Below are 18,637 nucleotides of genomic sequence, written 5' to 3'. Positions count from 1 at the left end.
AGGGGTATTTTTGAAAGTTTTGTCAAACTTCAAGGACAAAAAATGTACTTTACCCTAAAAATAAATTAAATAACACATATATTTATGCACAAATATATTAATAACTGATTTTAGTAGCTAATTTTGGTATACGAATAGCATTTTTGTTACAAATAACTCATTCTACTAGCTACCAATTGTCAAATCATCAAGGCAACTAATGCATGTATGTTTTCATCCAACGGCTTATAATTATTGTTCCATGTGCAGGAATGTTCATACCAACTTATATATTTGGTTCATGGAGTAGCTTTATATATATATATATATATATTAAGAATTGAATTCTGTGACGCCGCCAGCATTGCTAGATAGCACTAAGAAGTCAAGTGGAGTTTTTATCTGAATATATAATTGAAATGTAACTCGTATCTTTTTTTATAAATGATTAAGCCTTCGTTGCTTATTGAATTAAATCTTAGCTTAGCTTGTTATACAAAGTAACAAACACCATGAAGAGGGGATGTAGCTGTTACATTTGGGCCATGAGTATGTTGGTGTTGTTTTTGGGAACAAGGTCCCAACTCACAACAGATTTCTATAACACAACATGCCCTAACCTTTTCAAAGTGGTAAGGAGACAGGTTCAAAATGCCCTCATGAATGAGATGAGAATGGGTGCTTCTTTGCTTCGTCTCCACTTTCATGATTGCTTTGTAAATGTAAGCTAATTTTTTTTTTACCAAAGATAGAATACTCGAACCCACAACCTCTTAATTGAGTATAAGGAGACTATGTTATTTGAGCTATAACTCATTGACAACTTAATTACTATGTTATATATTATTGGTTATTTTTGCATTGCATAATAATCTTGGGGTATGTATTTTTTGGATGATCATCAGGGTTGTGATGGATCAATATTGCTAGATGGAGGTAACGATATTGAAAAGTTAGCGGGTCCAAACTTGAATTCTGTAAGAGGATTTGACGTTGTAGATACAATCAAAAGTTCTGTGGAGGCTGCATGTAGTGGAGTTGTATCTTGTGCTGATATATTAGCCATAACCGCTAGAGATGCTGTTTTCCTTGTAATCATTCTATCTTTTTATTCATCCCTCACATAAAATTATATTCTTATAAATACGATAAATGATAATTGTTTGATGATTTTTAACATATTTTACTCTGGAACCTAGATAAAAATGTCTAAAATATTTTTTTTTAAAGATAGTTTTTTAACATATATAATCGATTAAATCATATTATTTTTGTCAAAATTAGATTAGACAAATTAATTTGACCGAAAAAATATTGAATCAAATTTTAAATCGGTCTAAATTAATATTTTTTTTTACAAAAAATTACTACAATACGCTTATTATAGAAAATGACTAAAATACTCCTATTATATATATATATATATTTGAAAATTCTAAATCCTAACTCTATGACGGCAGAAAAGTAAAGGGTTAGAATTTAGAATTCTCAAAATTAATAAAGGTATTGTAGTCATTTTTTATAAAAAATAATATTAATTTAGATCAATTCAATACTTAATTCATTATTTTTTCGATCAAATTAATTTGTCTGGTCTAATTTTGACAAAAATAATATAGTTTAATCAATTATATATATGTGTTAAATTTTACTTATAAGAAAACATTTTTAAAAAAAGACGTTTTAGACGTCTTTATTGGAGTGGTTCCTATTTTACACTTATTGTTCTGCTAGGTTGCATTTGATCTTAAGAAAAAAAAAATAAAACATAAAAAACAAGACACAAAAATTAATGTTCTTAGATTTTATTTAGTGATAAACTAAAACAAGTTTTGAAAATCTAATTTATTCTTTTTTTTTATTCAAAATATTTAAGAAAAAAATATAATAATAAAAATATAAGTATAAAAAGTTAGTGTCTTTTCTATTATAATGGACACAAAATACATTAATTCAATATCTATAGACACAATATTTTTATTCATATCCCATCTGTTAAATACGATTTTATGTCTCTGTATTTCTATTTCAGTGTTCGGTACCTATAAATAAATGCAACCTCAAGTGATTAACAGTTTAATGTTTTGTAGAGCGGTGGTCCGTTTTGGAACGTTTTATTGGGTCGACGAGATGGGACAATTTCAAATGGAACATTGGCAAGTCAAGTTCTTCCAACTCCATTTGATCCATTGAATACTATTATTTCAAAGTTCACTAATGCAGGCCTCAATCTCACTGATGTTGTTGCTTTATCAGGTAATAAAACTAAGTATCAGGCATAACAATAAGGAATTATATTGAAGATAAATGCAATTAATTTAGGCTAATAATAATATTTTGTATGTGAATGAAGGTGCTCATACTATTGGGAGAGGAAGGTGTGTACTATTTAGCAATAGATTATTCAACTTCTCAGGAACAGGTTCACCAGATCCAACACTAGACACTAGCATGCTTTCAGATCTACAAAGTTTGTGTCCCCAAAATGGTGATGGAAACACAACTGCTCCACTTGATAGGAACTCCATAGATCTATTTGACAACCACTATTTCAAGAACCTACTCAACTCCAAGGGCCTTCTTAGTTCTGACCAGATACTCTTCTCTAGTGATGAGGCTGTTTCAACTACTAAGGCTTTGGTCCAAACCTATAGCAATAATTCTGCACTTTTCTTTGCAGATTTTGCTAATTCTATGATCAGGATGGGGAATATCAATCCTAAGACTGGCTCTGATGGAGAGATTAGGAATACTTGCAGGGCCATAAATTCCTAGTATATATTTGCCATTATATGTATCATGGTTAATTAATTAGCAAAAGATGTGAAATAAAGTAGAAACTTGATGTGAAGTTGATAATTGAGAGTCGTTAAATAATTTGACAAGTTTGGCTGAATTGTTATCTAACGATTCTCAACTATCAACTTCATATGAAGTTAAGTGAATTTCCACCGTGAAACAATAATAACAAGATGAAGATCATCATGATCAATAGTGTAGTTTAGTTTTATTTGGTATTGGTGTCTTGTTATGTTGTTCATGTTCATCAACAGTTTAAGGAAAAGTTTAGGGACCAGCAACTTTATTAAATTCTAATGAGCATGTAACCGCTAGGGCTGGCAATGGGCAATGGGTTTGGACCTTACCCTAATCCTACCCGCGGGTTGAGAATCTCTCAACCCTAACCCTACCCGCACCCTAAAATTCTAAACCCTACCCTACCCTACTCTACCCGCAGAAATATCAAATATTTTCAGAGTAAATATAAAATTCAATTATTTCAAATTTTATACGTATTAATAACATAAAAAAAAAACTAATGCTCTAAATTATTAAATTAACTAACTAGTTTAGTGGTAGTTCACTTATTATAAGTCGTTATATAAGAGAGGTTGTGGGTTCAACTCTCACTTCCTTCACTATATAGAGAGGTTTTTATAAAATATGTGTTATATATGAGGTGCGGGTAGGGTAGGATAGGATACACCCTAAACCCATACCCTACCCTACCCGCAGGCATACCGGACCGTACCATACCCTACCCGAACGGGTTGGACCAGATTGGGTACCCACGGATAGGGTATGAATTGCCAACCCTAGTAACCAGTAAAAAAAAGTGAGCCATTGGATAAAATTTCACACCAATCTCACACCATTAAAACCATCATTAATAATTATTTGATGGCTACAAATCACAAAAGTTGCTGACCTTATTCTTCCTCGCAGTTTAATATATGGTACTCAAATGTATTACAATACCAATTTCAAGAAGATTATGAAATTAATAATTAATAATAACTAATGTAGTTGTTAATTAATTTCCAGCAATATATAAATGTTTATATAGGATAAATTCTTCTAACATAAAAAAATTGATAAAATAAAAAAACGAGAGTCTAATTATCGTTAAATCAAGATGCTGAAACTTATAATAAAAATTATAAATTTAATTAATCTATATTACTTATCACTTTATAATTTTTCTCACAATTTTTTTTTGTAAATATGACATACGTTAAAGTGTTAATTATTTCCAAAATTGATAAATACTAGCTAATCTTCATGGCAGAAAAAAACAGTTGACATTACAAAAATTGAAATAATTATTAATTAATTTCAAGGATAAATGAAATTAAAATAATTTATGTTTTTTCCGTACAAAAAGAAAATATCTCAACATATCAACTAAAAATTTAAATATAATGGATTCAACTCTAACACATGTATATAATGAAACAAAATTTGAGTTTTAGATGTAATGTTTAAAATTTTCCAGTAGTTAGTTTCATATATATTTCAATATAATTATTGCATGTATTTTAAAAATTAGTTTATAAATCAATCATTCAAATAGAATATATATTAAAATATAAAATATATATTAAAAAATAAATTAAATAAATATGTATTTATATATAAATATATAGTAATTAATTTTTTTTGTATATAGAATATTTTTTAAGAATATTTAAAAAGATGTAGCATGTAATATTGGTTAAATTTATAGAAAATCAATATATCCAACTAAAATGATATCATCTAATTGAATTGATTCAACAATTTTGTTTGTTTAGAAGATTTGATCTCCGAGTGATTTGTATCAAATTTGGAAACTTATCTTATAACTTCTTATATAAATAAGATTAAAATCAAGTGACATGAAAAAAAAAAAAAAACAAAGTGAAATTACGAAAAGAGAAAAGCTATGTTATGTTATTATCATATGGGGACTGAAGCTGCGAATGTGATTGGTACACGTGTTAAATGTCTTTGGCGGTGAAGATCCAAGGGTTCAGTAGGGTTTTGACCCGTGTGAGTTGACCGAATGCTCAGGGGTAAAGTTGGAATGACGATAAAGAACTACAGTATCGAAGGGTAGTATACGGTATAGGAAACATTTCAAGTGCACTGGGAGTACCGGTGCTCTAGTTGTTTTAACCGTTGATTTGAATTATAAAAATATATATAATATATATTAATTAAAATCAACGGTTAAAACAACTGGTGCACCGGTACTCCCCAGTGCATTTGAAATGTTTCCTACGGTATAATGTAGTAGGGAACCACCCTTGTTTCTTTTCTCACTTTACAAAACACTCTCTCTTATTATCTCTCCTCAACTCCGCGGCGTAGATCCGAGGAGTTTGGGAAACCCTAACTCCGTTCAATCTTCTTCACTGCGAAAATCTTCGTCTTCGTCTTCTTCATCATCAACATCAACATCAACATCATCATCATCCGCAGGTGAGTCTCTTCTATTCCATCCTTCTCTGATTCAACGATCTTGTTCTCACAGTTGTTTCAGTCGCTTCCGATTAACTGTTTATATATATATTTTTTTGTTTTTCCTTCGCTGTTATTCGTTATTGTTGAGCGGCTGTTGTTTTATGCAAGTTAACGATTGTGTCATATTATGGTTCGAGCCTTTCTGAAACTAAACCTTTTTTGTATCAACGAGTGATTTCATCAATTTTTTTTCTGGTTAGAGCTTATGCTGATTTGATATTCCTATTTTTTTTTTTATGTTTTTGGTATCCATTAGGTTGTTTTTATGGCGCTGATACTCGTAATTTATTTGTGTGGCGTATGTTTTTGTTGGTGTTGCAGTCATGGCAGGAGCTGCACCTGAGGGAACACAGTTCGATGCTCGTCAATTTGATGCCAAAATGAATGATTTGTAAGTGATTTCGCTTTTTTCTTACTATCAGGCCAATATATTAGTTTATTTTTGTCTTTCGGGTTTAATTTATGGTGTTGTTCGCTCGCTCTGTCGGCTCTTGGATACAGACTCACAGCTGATGGACAGGACTTCTTCACATCTTATGATGAGGTGTACGATAGCTTTGATGCTATGGGTTTGCAAGAGAATCTCCTCAGAGGCATTTATGCTTATGGTAAACTTTTACTAGTCCCTTTAATATATATATATTTCATCGATAGTATAGTGCCAACATAGAACCTAGCATGGTGTTCGATCTGTTATGCTTTATTATGCGTAAACTGCCTTGTTTGTTTGTCCCACTAACGTATTTGTCATGTACTTTTAGTTGAAATTTTAGAATGTAAAACTTCTATTATTAAACTAATATGGTTTGTTCTGTAGGTTTTGAAAAGCCATCAGCTATTCAGCAAAGGGGAATAGTCCCATTCTGCAAGGGACTTGATGTTATTCAACAGGCCCAATCCGGAACTGGAAAAACTGCAACTTTCTGCTCTGGAATCCTGCAACAACTTGACTACAGCCTGACTGAATGTCAGGCCTTGGTTTTAGCGCCAACCCGTGAGCTTGCTCAGCAGATTGAGAAGGTCATGCGGGCGCTTGGAGATTATCTAGGTGTGAAGGTTCATGCCTGTGTGGGAGGCACCAGTGTTCGTGAAGACCAACGCATTCTAGCCAGCGGTGTTCATGTTGTTGTTGGTACTCCTGGACGTGTCTTTGATATGCTGCGCAGACAGTCACTTCAGCCGGATCACATTAAAATGTTTGTGTTGGATGAGGCTGATGAAATGCTTTCAAGGGGTTTTAAAGACCAGGTACTTTTTTACTTGCTTGATGACTTCTGTTTTCATTTTTCCTTTTGTTATTAAGATATTATCGATCGTTACTGCTCGGTTATAGATACGTAAAATCATCCGATGCAAATTTGTCTGTTTACCCAAACCCAGCATTAGTTCCTACTTGTATCTGATCAATTGTACTTTCTGACTGTTTAATGATTATACTTTATATTTTCAAGTGCCCTCCAGTTTTTATATTTCCTTTATCAGTTAAAAGCTGACCCCCACTTAGTGGAATAAGGCTTTGTTGTTGTTTTTTATCTGCTAAAAGTTCTTATTTTGCGACTCTTAATTTCCGATTATTTTTTTTTGTATAATTTCTATATCCATTCTCTGCTTCCTTGTTATCAGATCTACGATATATTCCAGTTGCTGCCATCTAAGATTCAGGTTGGAGTTTTCTCTGCCACAATGCCCCCTGAGGCCCTTGAAATTACTAGAAAGTTCATGAACAAACCTGTGAGGATCCTTGTGAAGCGCGACGAGCTCACTTTGGAGGGTATAAAGCAGTTTTATGTCAATTGTGAGAGAGAGGAATGGAAGCTCGACACACTTTGTGATCTGTACGAGACATTAGCCATTACCCAGAGTGTCATTTTTGTCAACACCAGAAGGAAAGTAGATTGGTTGACGGACAAGATGCGAAGCCGAGACCACACGGTGTCAGCCACCCACGGAGACATGGACCAGAATACAAGGGACATCATTATGCGGGAGTTCCGTTCTGGGTCTTCCCGTGTTCTGATAACAACCGATCTTCTGGCACGTGGTATTGATGTTCAGCAAGTGTCTCTCGTAATAAACTATGATCTCCCTACACAGCCCGAGAACTATCTCCACCGTATCGGTCGTAGTGGTCGGTTTGGTAGGAAGGGTGTTGCCATCAACTTTGTCACGAAGGATGATGAAAGAATGCTGTTTGACATCCAGAAGTTTTATAATGTGCAAATCGAGGAGCTGCCTGCAAATGTTGCTGAACTCCTCTGATGAGATTTTGTCTTCCAACATGTCTGAGAAAAGCTAGTTTATGTTTGGTTAAGTGTTATGTAATGTTTCTTCTCCCCCTTCCCCAACGCCTCTTTTTTTCCTCATTTGGTATTTCCTTTGAAACCCTTTTTTAATGGGCCTAGTAAGTTTATTTAGATTGTCAGTCGTTTGGATATCGAAGTGTAAGGTATTTTAAATTGGAAACCGATTATTGCCCATTTTGGTGTATGGCTGTGTCGCACGTTTCTGTAAGGTAATTTATCTATTGGCACTTTTTGTGGCTTATGTTTGGCCTTTTCTTTAGGTATATATATTCTCGGTGTCAGATATACCAAGCTTGGTTTGTGTTTATTTTTGTTGGTGGTTATATAGAATCATCAGTTAGGTTACTACCTTTATTTTTGGAGTAAATAATCAAATTAGTCAATGAAAAATCATTCGTATTTCAAATTCACTTTTGAAAGATTTTTTTAATGAAATTTGTTCTTTAAAAATTTTATATTAATCATGTTAGTCGTTTTTTAAATTTATTTTTGAAAGATTTTTTTAAACAACATTATTCTTTAAATATTTTAAGTTAATCATGTTAGTCAGTGTATGTTAGTCAGTGTACTAGGTGTGTTAATAGTTAACTAGGATTACTAAGTGTGTTTTGATGTTATTTAGCGTACTACATCAATAAATTATGACGTTATTAGTAATAGAAATAACGGAATGATTAACATGGCTAATTTAAAATCTTTAAAGGATGAATTTGATTAAAAAAAATTTTCAGAGACCAATTTAGTTAATAAGTGATCTTTTAAGACTATTTAACCATTTACTCTTTATCTTCGTGTAAAGTACTAACTCAATTCTTGTCTTTTTTCTCCGAATCACAACGTAATCCCATAGAAAATACCTACTTTCAACGTTTACTCCTCCTCTTCTACTCCTGAGCTCTTTGTTGCTATTCATGGTGTTTTTAGGGTTCTAGAATTGCAACAAAGTGAGAGAGACGACGACACTCATCTATTAAACATCTTCTAGTGGAGCAAAATGGTGTTTTTTTGCTCACGTAGATGAAAATAAAGAAGCCCTTGTCATTTTTGCTCACGTGGATGAAGACAGATTCCGTCATAATTGATAGAAGCAAAAATTGATTAATAATATTTTTTTGTATAATATTAATTAAAAGATATCAAGAGATAAACATTTTAGACAATATTCTAATTTTATACTATTAAAAAAATTTAAAATTGGAAAATAATAAATTTCCTTGGCCATATATTATATTACTAAGTCTTATAAAATTTCAATTAATCAATTATTGTCATTCTATTATTGGACCCAACTTTTTACTGGGTTAATAAAGGGCTCAAGGCCCAAGAAGATTGAAAAGAGGCTAGAGAAAAGAAAAATCTCCAAAAAAAAAAAAAGAAAAATCTCCAAAAAACTTCGGTTTAGTGGTAAACTTCTTTGATTTGTAATAAATTCACTTTAAGGGCTTGTTTGGGTGAGCTTTTGAAAAAAGATATTCTTTTTAGTTATCTTTTTTTAAAAGATCTTATAGAAAAATAAAAGTAATTTTATGTTTGGATATCTCATGTAAAAATGTTTTTTTATCTATCAATTATATTTGGGTATAACAATATAAAAGTATTTTTTTGTTCATTTATTACACGAAAAACATCTTTTTTTAAGGAAAAAAGATCTTTTAAAAAAAGATATAAATTACAGCTTCTCAAAAAAGATCTTTTTTTGATTTTACTAGTGCTTTTATTTTTACTGCTAGAAATTTGCTAAACACGTTAAAAAATAAAAAAATATAATAAAAGAAGATCTTTTTTTAACAAAATAATGGTACCCAAACATACACTAAGAATGAGAATCCTTAATACCTATAACAAAAAGAATGGGAATCCTTAATTTTCAACCGAACCTGATAAAAAGAGAAAAGAAAAAAAAATCCATCAGCATTCAGCTCCCCGCCAAATATAAACATTAATGCGTATTTTTAGCCCAAGAAAAAGGCGCGTGAGCGGTGAGTGAGCTGAAATGAGTACCTAGACTGAGCAGTGTCAGTGAAGCGGCGGCGGCGGCGGCGCGGTGCAGGTGACAATGTGCGGCGACGCAACCAACTGGGACGAAAATGCGTACAGGGAACGCCTCCTCAAGGAGAGGGAGATCCAAACCCGAACCGTTTTCCGTACGGCTTGGGCTCCTAGTCCCCGAAACCCTAATCCTCACTCTCTCGTCGTTGCTTCCAGCGACGGTTCTATCGCCTCCTACTCCATCCCTTCCTGCATCTCCAACCTCGTCAGTCACCACTCTCTTATCTCCCATCGTCATTTGCCTCTTGTTTTTTTTGTTAGAGATTGAACTTGTGATTCTGAGTTTATTTATTTTATTAATTTTTTTCGCAGAAAAGTAATACCGATGCCAATGCGGCTAGGTGAGTTTGCATTGCGATTTTATGGTAATTTAAGTTTTATCTGTTGTGTTTATTGGAGTTAACTGTGTTTTGATATGGATTGGAATTGGCGCAGATTATTGGCTGAACCAGATTGCTTCTTTCAAGGGCATGATGGACCTGCATATGATGTCAAATTCTATGGTGATGGTGAAGATGTACTGTTGTTAAGGTTCAAATTTGTGCTATTATCTCTATGGCTCTAATTTTATTACGTTATATTGGTCTCCATCTACCTGTTGCTGATGGTGAATTAAACATGAGGATTGTCGCATGTTATTGGATACCGGTTGACTGTAGCTTTGACTTGCAGTTGTGGAGATGATGGGTGGATTCGAGGATGGAGGTGGAAGGAACTTGCAAACTCAAATAGTGCTGTTTCTTCTCAAGGTTGTGCTTCTGGGCTGAAACTTGCTTAGATCTTTGATGATTCAATTAGTATCCTGTTATTCTAACTGTTCCATCTTGCATTTTGACTTTCTTGCATGAGACTTGTTAATATACGTGACAGCCATCGAGTTGATTGATGTGTTATTGCAAAGTTTATATTCCGAAAATAAGTAATTGGGATTGATGTGTCAGTGTGATGCCTGCGGAGTTGATCTTTATTCGGGCTTGGATTATTTTGTTCATTCATTTTCTCCTGTGCCCTGCTGTATTATCCATGATTAGGGAGGTTTTCTGTTCACCTCCTTGTGTTTTATGTCTTTTCCGCACTCCACTTTCCGCTCACATTTTTACCTTTGAAATGGATGAATTCTTCAATCTCTTTATGCATGTTGTTTCCTATTATTTCAGGAAACAATATCAAACCCATACTTGACCTGGCAAATCCTCAACACAAGTGAGCTTTAACTTTTACAGAATGCATACTCCTTGTTAGCCAGATCTGCTTCCAATCAGTTACTCCCCTTCCTCCTGGAGTCCTGGTCCCTTATTAACATCACACCGTTATTGTTGTCTTTCAGAGGTCCTTGGGGTGCACTTTCACCTATCCCTGAGAATAATGCTATTGCTGTTAATTCTCAGGTTTTTAATATTTCCTTTTTTTTTTTCTCTTTTAGTTTAAAGAATATCGTTTTTCATAACAGTTTGTTTCGTTGATTGTGTGTGTTCAACTGTTCATGCTTCCTTGTTCAATTGCAGGGAGGATCTGTTTTCTCTGCTTCTGGTGATTCTTGTGCATATTGTTGGGATGTGGTATGTATTTGTGGGGGGTGAATATAATTTTTGTTTAGGAGGTTTCTTGGTATAAATTGATTTATTTGTTGTATCTGTTGTTCTCCTTGGTTAACAAGTTTTAATACTGTAGGAAACTGGTAAAGTGAAAATGGTATTTAAGGGGCACTTGGACTACTTGCACTGCATAGTTGCTCGCAACTCATCCAATCAGGTCTCGAGTCTTAACCCTATGACTTCTGTTAGTTTCACTAGTTGGTGATCATTTTATCTATTTTGCTGTAATAATATTTCTTTTATTGAAAAAGAAAAAAATAACTTGGTGTTTATGCCCTAATTTTTTGTGGCCATATTTATGGAATATAAAGTGCTACACACCTTTTTGCAGGCAATTAAAGATCTAAACAGTGGATGTAAGAGGAAAAGGAGTGCTCCTAGTGATATTAGTAGTAGTCTAAAATATAGAGCGGGTCGATAACGTGGAGTCTAATAATTTGGTTATAGCCCTATCATTCTATTGTTTATTGAACAAAAATTGAATGAGCTATGGACTTTTGGAGCTTTTAGGATTGAGTGCATGCACTTTTAGACTTGAGACATTAGGGAATATATGAGCTAGTATTTTAAAATCTGATTGCTAAACGTCCCTGTTGCTGCCATTTATTCAGAATTGTCACCCCACTGTAGTCTGTATGTACTCTCGAGTGTTCTAACTCCTTTTTTAATACCAATGTTCAGATCATAACTGGTTCAGAGGACAGGACTGCACGAATTTGGGGTACATTTTTCTATAAATTATTTGGTTCATTAAATATATTTGTGCAGAATTTTGGCTGATACTTTTGTTTTTGTGGCTTCTATACCATACTAGATTGCAAAAGTGGAAAGTGTATCAAAGTGATTGATCCAGTAAAAGATTTGAACTTAAAAGGATCTGTTTCATGGGTTGGCTGTGTTGCATTAGATGCAAGTGAGAGCTGGTTGGTAAGCCTCTAAGATTTCATACTTCCCTTCCATTGATCTCTCCCTTCTTTTGGTCTACATGTGCCTATGTAGTAAAAGAAATACGAATTTCTAGACAAAATGATGTTGATCACTTCCTAGCAGGGGTGGCAAGCGGTCTAGACCACCCCGCCAAAAGCCTGCCAGTTGGTGGGTTAGCCCGCCCCGCCCCGCCTAGTGAGGCGGTCCCTAATATCTATCCCACCCTGCCTAACGACGGGTTGGCAGGCCGGTGGGCTAAGCCTGCCTTCTCTCTCTCTCTCTCTCTCAAAAATTACTAAACCATTAAATATTGAAAAAAAAAATACAATTTTACAAACATTTTAATAAATCTATAATTTCTAAATTCATATAATTCTAAATTTCTGATAAATGTAATCTTTAACCAAGTTTTTTGAAACAAAATAATCAAACAAACATTGTCCAAATTAAAACATTCTTCAAAGCATTTAATTAAACATTGTTCAAATCTCATCAATCAAACATTATCCAAGTTATAGCTTAAGTAAAATAAACAAACATTCCAAAGACAAATTTGTGAGTAGGGTTAGGGGTGGGTGGGGAGACAGATGGGAGTGACTTGTGCTTATGGGTAGGGTTATTTGTGCTGGGTTTGGTAGTTGAGTTTATGGGTTTGGGTAGTTTTTGGTTTAGGCTATAAAAAAAATAGCGGGCCCGCCGGGCTAGCCCGCACCGTCAAAGGCCGCCAAAGCTGTGGGTTTTAGGCTTTTTTTTTAAATTTTGGCGGACTCAAAACTCTAGCCTGGCCTGCCTTTTTTCGGCCCGACGAACTCCGGCCCGTTTGCCACCCTTACTTCCTAAGTTACCTATGGTTGCAGACTTGCAGTTGGTATCCAGCTATGAGAACAGATATTTAGATAATGATTTTACACTTAATTTATTGTCCTATTTTACAATCAGAGGAGCTAACTCATATTAACATTGGCATATGGCAAGTTAACAATCAAATAGAACTTCGTTTCCCTTAGTTCGTAGTTGTGATACAATTCCTCGTTTAGTATAATCATTGTTACAGAAATGCTATTTGTTGCTACCCTCTGCTAAACTTTCTATTATTAATAACTATCACATTTTATGGCCAAAATATCCCTTTCTAAAGGCATTATGTATCTTGTAATTGCCGTTTGCTTCTGTGAATGGTTAAGGGACCATTGTCATCATTCCACAGGCTTGCAGTAGTGGACGGAATATATCCCTTTGGAACCTTCCTGCTTCAGAGTGCTTATCAAGGATTTCAACTCGTGCTTCTGTACAGGACATGCTATTTGACAGCAACCAAGTGAGTTGGCTAACCTTCATAATTCATATCTTTTGTTTCTGCCGTCTTGCTGTCTTGAACACTAAACGATCAAAATAGCCCTAATTTGTATCTCAACTCTCACCTCTGTCAGATTTTGGCAGTTGGTGCAGATCCTCTACTCAATCGCTTTGACATGAATGGTGCAATCCTTTCGCAAATACAGTGTGCTCCTGCATCAGCTTTCTCTGTCTCCTTACATCCTGCAGGGGTAGGTTCTGGTTCTGATTCAACATCTTATTGCTGTTGAGATGGGTCACTGTGTGGTCAACTCAAGCTTGCTGCATTCATGACTTGTTATTTTCTAGTTTATTTTATTTATGTTGAATGCATTACTGCGTTATTCTTTCCAGGTTGTGGCAGTTGGAGGTTATGGATGCCTTGTAGATGTTATCTCACAATTTGGTAGCCATATGTGCACATTCCATTGCAAGTGCATTTAAGCGAATTCTGCAGTTAGTTTGAAAATTCTGAAGTTTCAAGCTCAGAATGATTCCCATGTCGATGAATCACAAAAATAACAGGCAAATGTACGGTCAAATGAGATGCTATTAAATATTGGGCCACAAAAGTGGGAGCTTTGATTTGTTCTTGGTAATATGTGGCAGGAGCTGTACCATTCTACGCGGACCAAAATGCCACAGATTTGTTGCTCGCCGCAGAAACATCTGAGGTTTAAAGATGGTCCGTATAGTTGTATTAATTATATGTATTATTTATTATGGATTGATTTAATTCCGTGGGAGAGAGTTTTACATTGAAGGAAGGTCAAACAAAATTCCGTGGGAGAGAGTAGTTCTGTTTTAATGAGAATGTGTTTGAAGGGCAGAAGATATAATAAAAAGGTAATTTAAGAATAATATATTTTTTAAGGGAGTTAACAAAAAACTAATGATTGAGTATTTTTATTTAACAGAATTAATTTTTTATAGATATAATATTAATTTTATTTTTTTTGGTTAATTTTTTCAGTATTTAAAATTTTTTTAGTTAAAAATAACTATTTACTCTTTGGTTTAATTTCGGAAAATAGTTTTGATATTTTGATCTCAATCAGATTTGCATTGAAAAGAATGAAATTACTAATGATGTAATTGGAACACTTGTTAAGTGACTTTGGCGGTGGAGAATGGAGATGCATGGGTTCAATGAGTTTGACTTGTGTGTTGCCTCTGTATCTGTAAAAAATTAGACATTAAGAGAGATTTGATATATATTTCTTCTCAAATAATTTTATTTCTCTGATTATTATTTAAAGGGATGAATTTAGGACTATTTGCTAAAGTTTTGTTTGGTTAGAAAAAAGAAAATAAAGGAAAAGAAAGTGAGCAAGAAAGAAGATAAATGAAAGTTGATTGAAATCTTAGTCTTTCTAGATTTATTTGTATAAAAAGAAAATAAAAAAAGGAAATGAAAGTTAAAAGATATTAGTAGCAAATCATATTTTTTTTGTTATTCAAACTTTAGATATTACCAAATTATAAATTATTTAAATGAAATATGTTTATAAAATGAATGTTTTTTAAATAGTTATTGAACTAAAAGTGCTCACAAAACTCTTTTAATTAATAGGATAATTTATACTAATAAATTAAATAGAGTTTAAAATTATGTAAATGTTCTAAATTAATTTTCGTTACACATCTGTCTTAGAGTATTTCCATAAAAATCGAATCAATATTTATAATAGCTAATGAATTTGATTTATTTACATAAAAATATTCTAAGATATATAACAAAAATTAATTTAAGACATCTGTATAACTTTAAATTTTATTTAATTTATTAGTATAAATTATCCTAATTAATGTAAAGCAATTGAAGCAACTAAAAAAGAAAAGTCACTAAGCAAGAATAATGTGCTACAAAGTCAGATGGTTGAGGATACAATTAAAGTGGTTAAAATCTTAATTTAATAATTTTTAAATTTTGTATATTGAATAAATCAACTAATATTTAAATTGTGTATATATAAAATAATTCTCTTATTTAAATTATATTATAATTTTAAATTATATCAATTATATTATATGTAAATAAAAATTCAATCATCTATATTAAAGATATTTAACTAAACTGATCTTTTGTGTATATATAAAATTTTTTACATCTTATTTAATTTGCCATTTATCTTTCTATTTTTTATCATTTATCTTATGGATTTTTTGTGTATATATAAAGTTCGAGAAGACTATTTATTATTTTAACTAATTTGGTATTCGTTATTATTTTGTCGATTAATCCACTAGAGAACCCTTGTTTCTTTTCTCACTTCACAAACACACACTCTTATTCTCTCCTTAACTCCGCGGCGTAGATCCGAGGAGTTTGGGAAACCCTAACTCCGCTCGATCTTCTTCCACTGCAAACATCTTCGTCTTCTTCATCATCAACATCAACGTCAATATCAACATCATCATCCGCAGGTGAATCTCTTCTCGATTCAACGATCTTGTTATCCCAGTCTTTCAGTCTCTTCTGATTAACTGTATATATGTTCTTTTATTTTTTATTTTTCCTTTGCTGCTATTCGTTATTGTTGAGCGGATGTTGTTTTATGCAAGTTAACGCTTGTTTCGTATTATGGTTCGAGCCTTTTTGAAACTAAAACTTTTTGTATCAGCAAGTGATTCACATCAATTTTTTATTACGGTTAGAGCTTATGCTGATTCGATATTTATTTTTTTTTATGTTTTTTGGTTTCCATCAAGTTGTTTTTATGGTGCTGATTCTGTAATTATTTGCGTGGCATAATTGTTTCTGTTGTTGTATTTGTTTTGGTGTTGCAGTCATGGCAGGAGCTGCACCTGAGGGAACACAGTTCGATGCTCGTCAATTTGATGCCAAAATGAATGATTTGTAAGTGCTTTCCCTTTTTCCTCGTTATCATTCCAACATAGTTATTTTTTTGGGGTTGAATTTATGGTTCATTGTCATATCTTGGATTCACAGACTCACAGCTGATGGACAGGACTTCTTCACATCTTATGATGAGGTGTACGATAGCTTTGATGCTATGGGTTTGCAAGAGAATCTCCTCAGAGGCATTTATGCCTATGGTAAACTTTTACTAGTCCCTTTAATTTATATGTTTTTTAGAAAATGTATTTAATCGATAATGTATGGTGGCAGCATAGAACTTAGCATGTGTTCGATTTGTTCTGCTTATTATGCGTAAACTGCCCTGTTTGTTTGTCCCACTAATGTTGTCATGTAATTTTAGTTGAAATTTTGGAATGTAAAACTAGTATGATTTGTTCTGTAGGTTTTGAAAAGCCATCGGCTATTCAGCAAAGGGGAATTGTCCCATTCTGCAAGGGACTTGATGTTATTCAACAGGCCCAATCTGGAACTGGAAAAACTGCAACTTTCTGCTCTGGGATCTTGCAGCAACTTGACTACAGCCTGACTGAATGTCAGGCCTTGGTTTTAGCACCAACCCGTGAGCTTGCTCAGCAAATTGAGAAGGTTATGCGAGCGCTTGGTGATTATCTAGGTGTGAAGGTTCATGCCTGTGTGGGAGGCACCAGTGTTCGTGAAGACCAACGTATTCTAGCCAGCGGTGTTCATGTTGTTGTTGGTACTCCTGGACGTGTCTTTGATATGCTGCGCAGACAGTCACTTCAGCCGGATCACATTAAAATGTTTGTGTTGGATGAGGCCGATGAAATGCTTTCAAGGGGTTTTAAAGACCAGGTACTTCTTTATTTACTTGATTACTAATGTTTTCATATTTCACTTTATTATCAAGTTTTATAGATATGTAAAATCATCCCATGCAAACCTGTATTTTTTACCCTAGCCCATCATTAATTCCTACTTTATCTAATCGATTGTATTTTCTTCTCTTCTATTTCTGACTGTTTAATGTTTATACTTTCAAGTGCCCTCAGTTTTTTTATATTCATTGTCTGTTAAAAGTTCTTGAAATTTAGTGATTATTAATTTCTAGTTGAAGATAAATGTTACTTTGTTTCAATCAGTTTAAGCTTGTCACAGTTTTTGGCCATTGGTGTTGAATCATGAAAATTTGGTTTTGTTATTTGTATAACTTCTTTATCCATCATCTGCTTCCTTGTTATCAGATCTACGATATATTCCAGTTGCTGCCATCTAAGATTCAGGTAGGAGTTTTCTCTGCCACAATGCCACCTGAGGCCCTTGAAATTACTAGGAAGTTCATGAACAAACCTGTGAGGATCCTTGTGAAGCGTGACGAGCTCACTTTGGAGGGTATAAAGCAGTTTTATGTCAATTGTGAGAGAGAGGAATGGAAGCTCGACACACTTTGTGATCTGTACGAGACATTAGCCATTACCCAGAGTGTCATTTTTGTCAACACCAGAAGGAAGGTCGATTGGTTGACTGACAAGATGCGAAGCCGAGACCACACGGTGTCAGCCACCCACGGAGACATGGACCAGAATACGAGGGACATCATTATGCGGGAATTCCGATCTGGGTCTTCCCGTGTTCTTATAACAACCGATCTTCTGGCACGTGGTATTGATGTTCAGCAAGTGTCTCTTGTTATAAACTATGATCTCCCTACACAGCCTGAGAACTATCTCCACCGTATTGGTCGTAGTGGTCGGTTTGGTAGGAAGGGTGTTGCCATCAACTTTGTCACGAAGGATGATGAAAGAATGCTGTTTGACATCCAGAAGTTTTATAATGTGCAAATCGAGGAGCTGCCTGCAAATGTTGCTGAACTCCTCTGAAGAGATTTTGTCTTTCAACATGTTAGAGGAATACTAGTTTATGTTCGGTGAAGGTGTCCTTTTTTTTTTGTTCTTTTTTTCTTTTTGGGGTGATGATGTTTGGTTAAGTTTTATGTAATGTTTCTTCTCTCTCTCCGCGAACCCTTTTTTTTTCTCCCTAGTTTGTTATTTCGTTTGAAACCCCTTTTTTAATTGGCCTAGTAAGTTTATTTAGATTGTTAGTCGCTTCAACATCTAAGTGATAGGGTACTTGCAATGTGGAAACCCATTATTGCCCATTTTGGTGTATGCTTGTCGCACATTTCTACAAGGTAATTTGTCTAATATTACTTTACGATGTTTAGGGTTTTTTAAGAATATATTGACTGTTTTGTTTCATAAAGTAATTTGCTAGCATGGGTATAACGTTTTACGCTTTTACGTTACATTTTTGTCTTAACA

At 33.8% G+C, this 18,637-nt stretch overlaps 2 protein-coding genes and 1 pseudogene across 2 annotated transcripts; all 3 read left to right on the top strand.

Annotated features, from left to right (window-relative positions):
* The first annotated feature begins 411 nt into the window (after window positions 1-411).
* On the top strand, window positions 412-3,069 carry LOC112723657 (peroxidase N). Its single transcript, XM_025775097.2, has 4 exons — window positions 412-701; window positions 885-1,070; window positions 2,070-2,235; window positions 2,333-3,069. The coding sequence occupies exons 1-4, from the start codon at window positions 492-494 to the stop codon at window positions 2,752-2,754; spliced, it is 984 nt and encodes a 327-aa protein (XP_025630882.1). The 5' UTR covers window positions 412-491; the 3' UTR covers window positions 2,755-3,069.
* Window positions 3,070-5,002: 1,933 nt separating this feature from the next.
* Window positions 5,003-7,809, top strand: LOC112723656 (eukaryotic initiation factor 4A-15). Its single transcript, XM_025775096.3, has 5 exons — window positions 5,003-5,223; window positions 5,587-5,656; window positions 5,767-5,873; window positions 6,083-6,513; window positions 6,889-7,809. The coding sequence occupies exons 2-5, from the start codon at window positions 5,589-5,591 to the stop codon at window positions 7,522-7,524; spliced, it is 1,242 nt and encodes a 413-aa protein (XP_025630881.1). The 5' UTR covers window positions 5,003-5,223; window positions 5,587-5,588; the 3' UTR covers window positions 7,525-7,809.
* A 1,628-nt stretch (window positions 7,810-9,437) lies between these two features.
* Window positions 9,438-18,578, top strand: LOC112723655 (eukaryotic initiation factor 4A-15-like; annotated as a pseudogene).
* Window positions 18,579-18,637: the final 59 nt, after the last annotated feature.

This window comes from Arachis hypogaea, chromosome 11, assembly GCF_003086295.3.
Source record: "Arachis hypogaea cultivar Tifrunner chromosome 11, arahy.Tifrunner.gnm2.J5K5, whole genome shotgun sequence".
NCBI lineage: Eukaryota > Viridiplantae > Streptophyta > Magnoliopsida > Fabales > Fabaceae > Arachis > Arachis hypogaea.
Note: the sequence above shows the minus strand (reverse complement) of the source record. Positions and strands in the feature narration are given on the sequence as shown.

What these genes read in the sequence shown, in the direction of transcription:
- LOC112723657 (XM_025775097.2), top strand. Translation starts at nt 492, where the DNA reads ATGAAGAGGGGATGTAGCTGTTACATTTGGGCCATGAGTATGTTGGTG. An exon ending in CTAGAGATGCTGTTTTCCTT is followed by an intron (nt 1,071 to 2,069) that starts GTAATCATTCTA and finishes AATGTTTTGTAG; the next exon opens with AGCGGTGGTCCGTTTTGGAA. An exon ending in TGATGTTGTTGCTTTATCAG is followed by an intron (nt 2,236 to 2,332) that starts GTAATAAAACTA and finishes ATGTGAATGAAG; the next exon opens with GTGCTCATACTATTGGGAGA.
- LOC112723656 (XM_025775096.3), top strand. Translation starts at nt 5,589, where the DNA reads ATGGCAGGAGCTGCACCTGAGGGAACACAGTTCGATGCTCGTCAATTT. An exon ending in GATGCCAAAATGAATGATTT is followed by an intron (nt 5,657 to 5,766) that starts GTAAGTGATTTC and finishes TCTTGGATACAG; the next exon opens with ACTCACAGCTGATGGACAGG. An exon ending in CAAGGGGTTTTAAAGACCAG is followed by an intron (nt 6,514 to 6,888) that starts GTACTTTTTTAC and finishes CCTTGTTATCAG; the next exon opens with ATCTACGATATATTCCAGTT.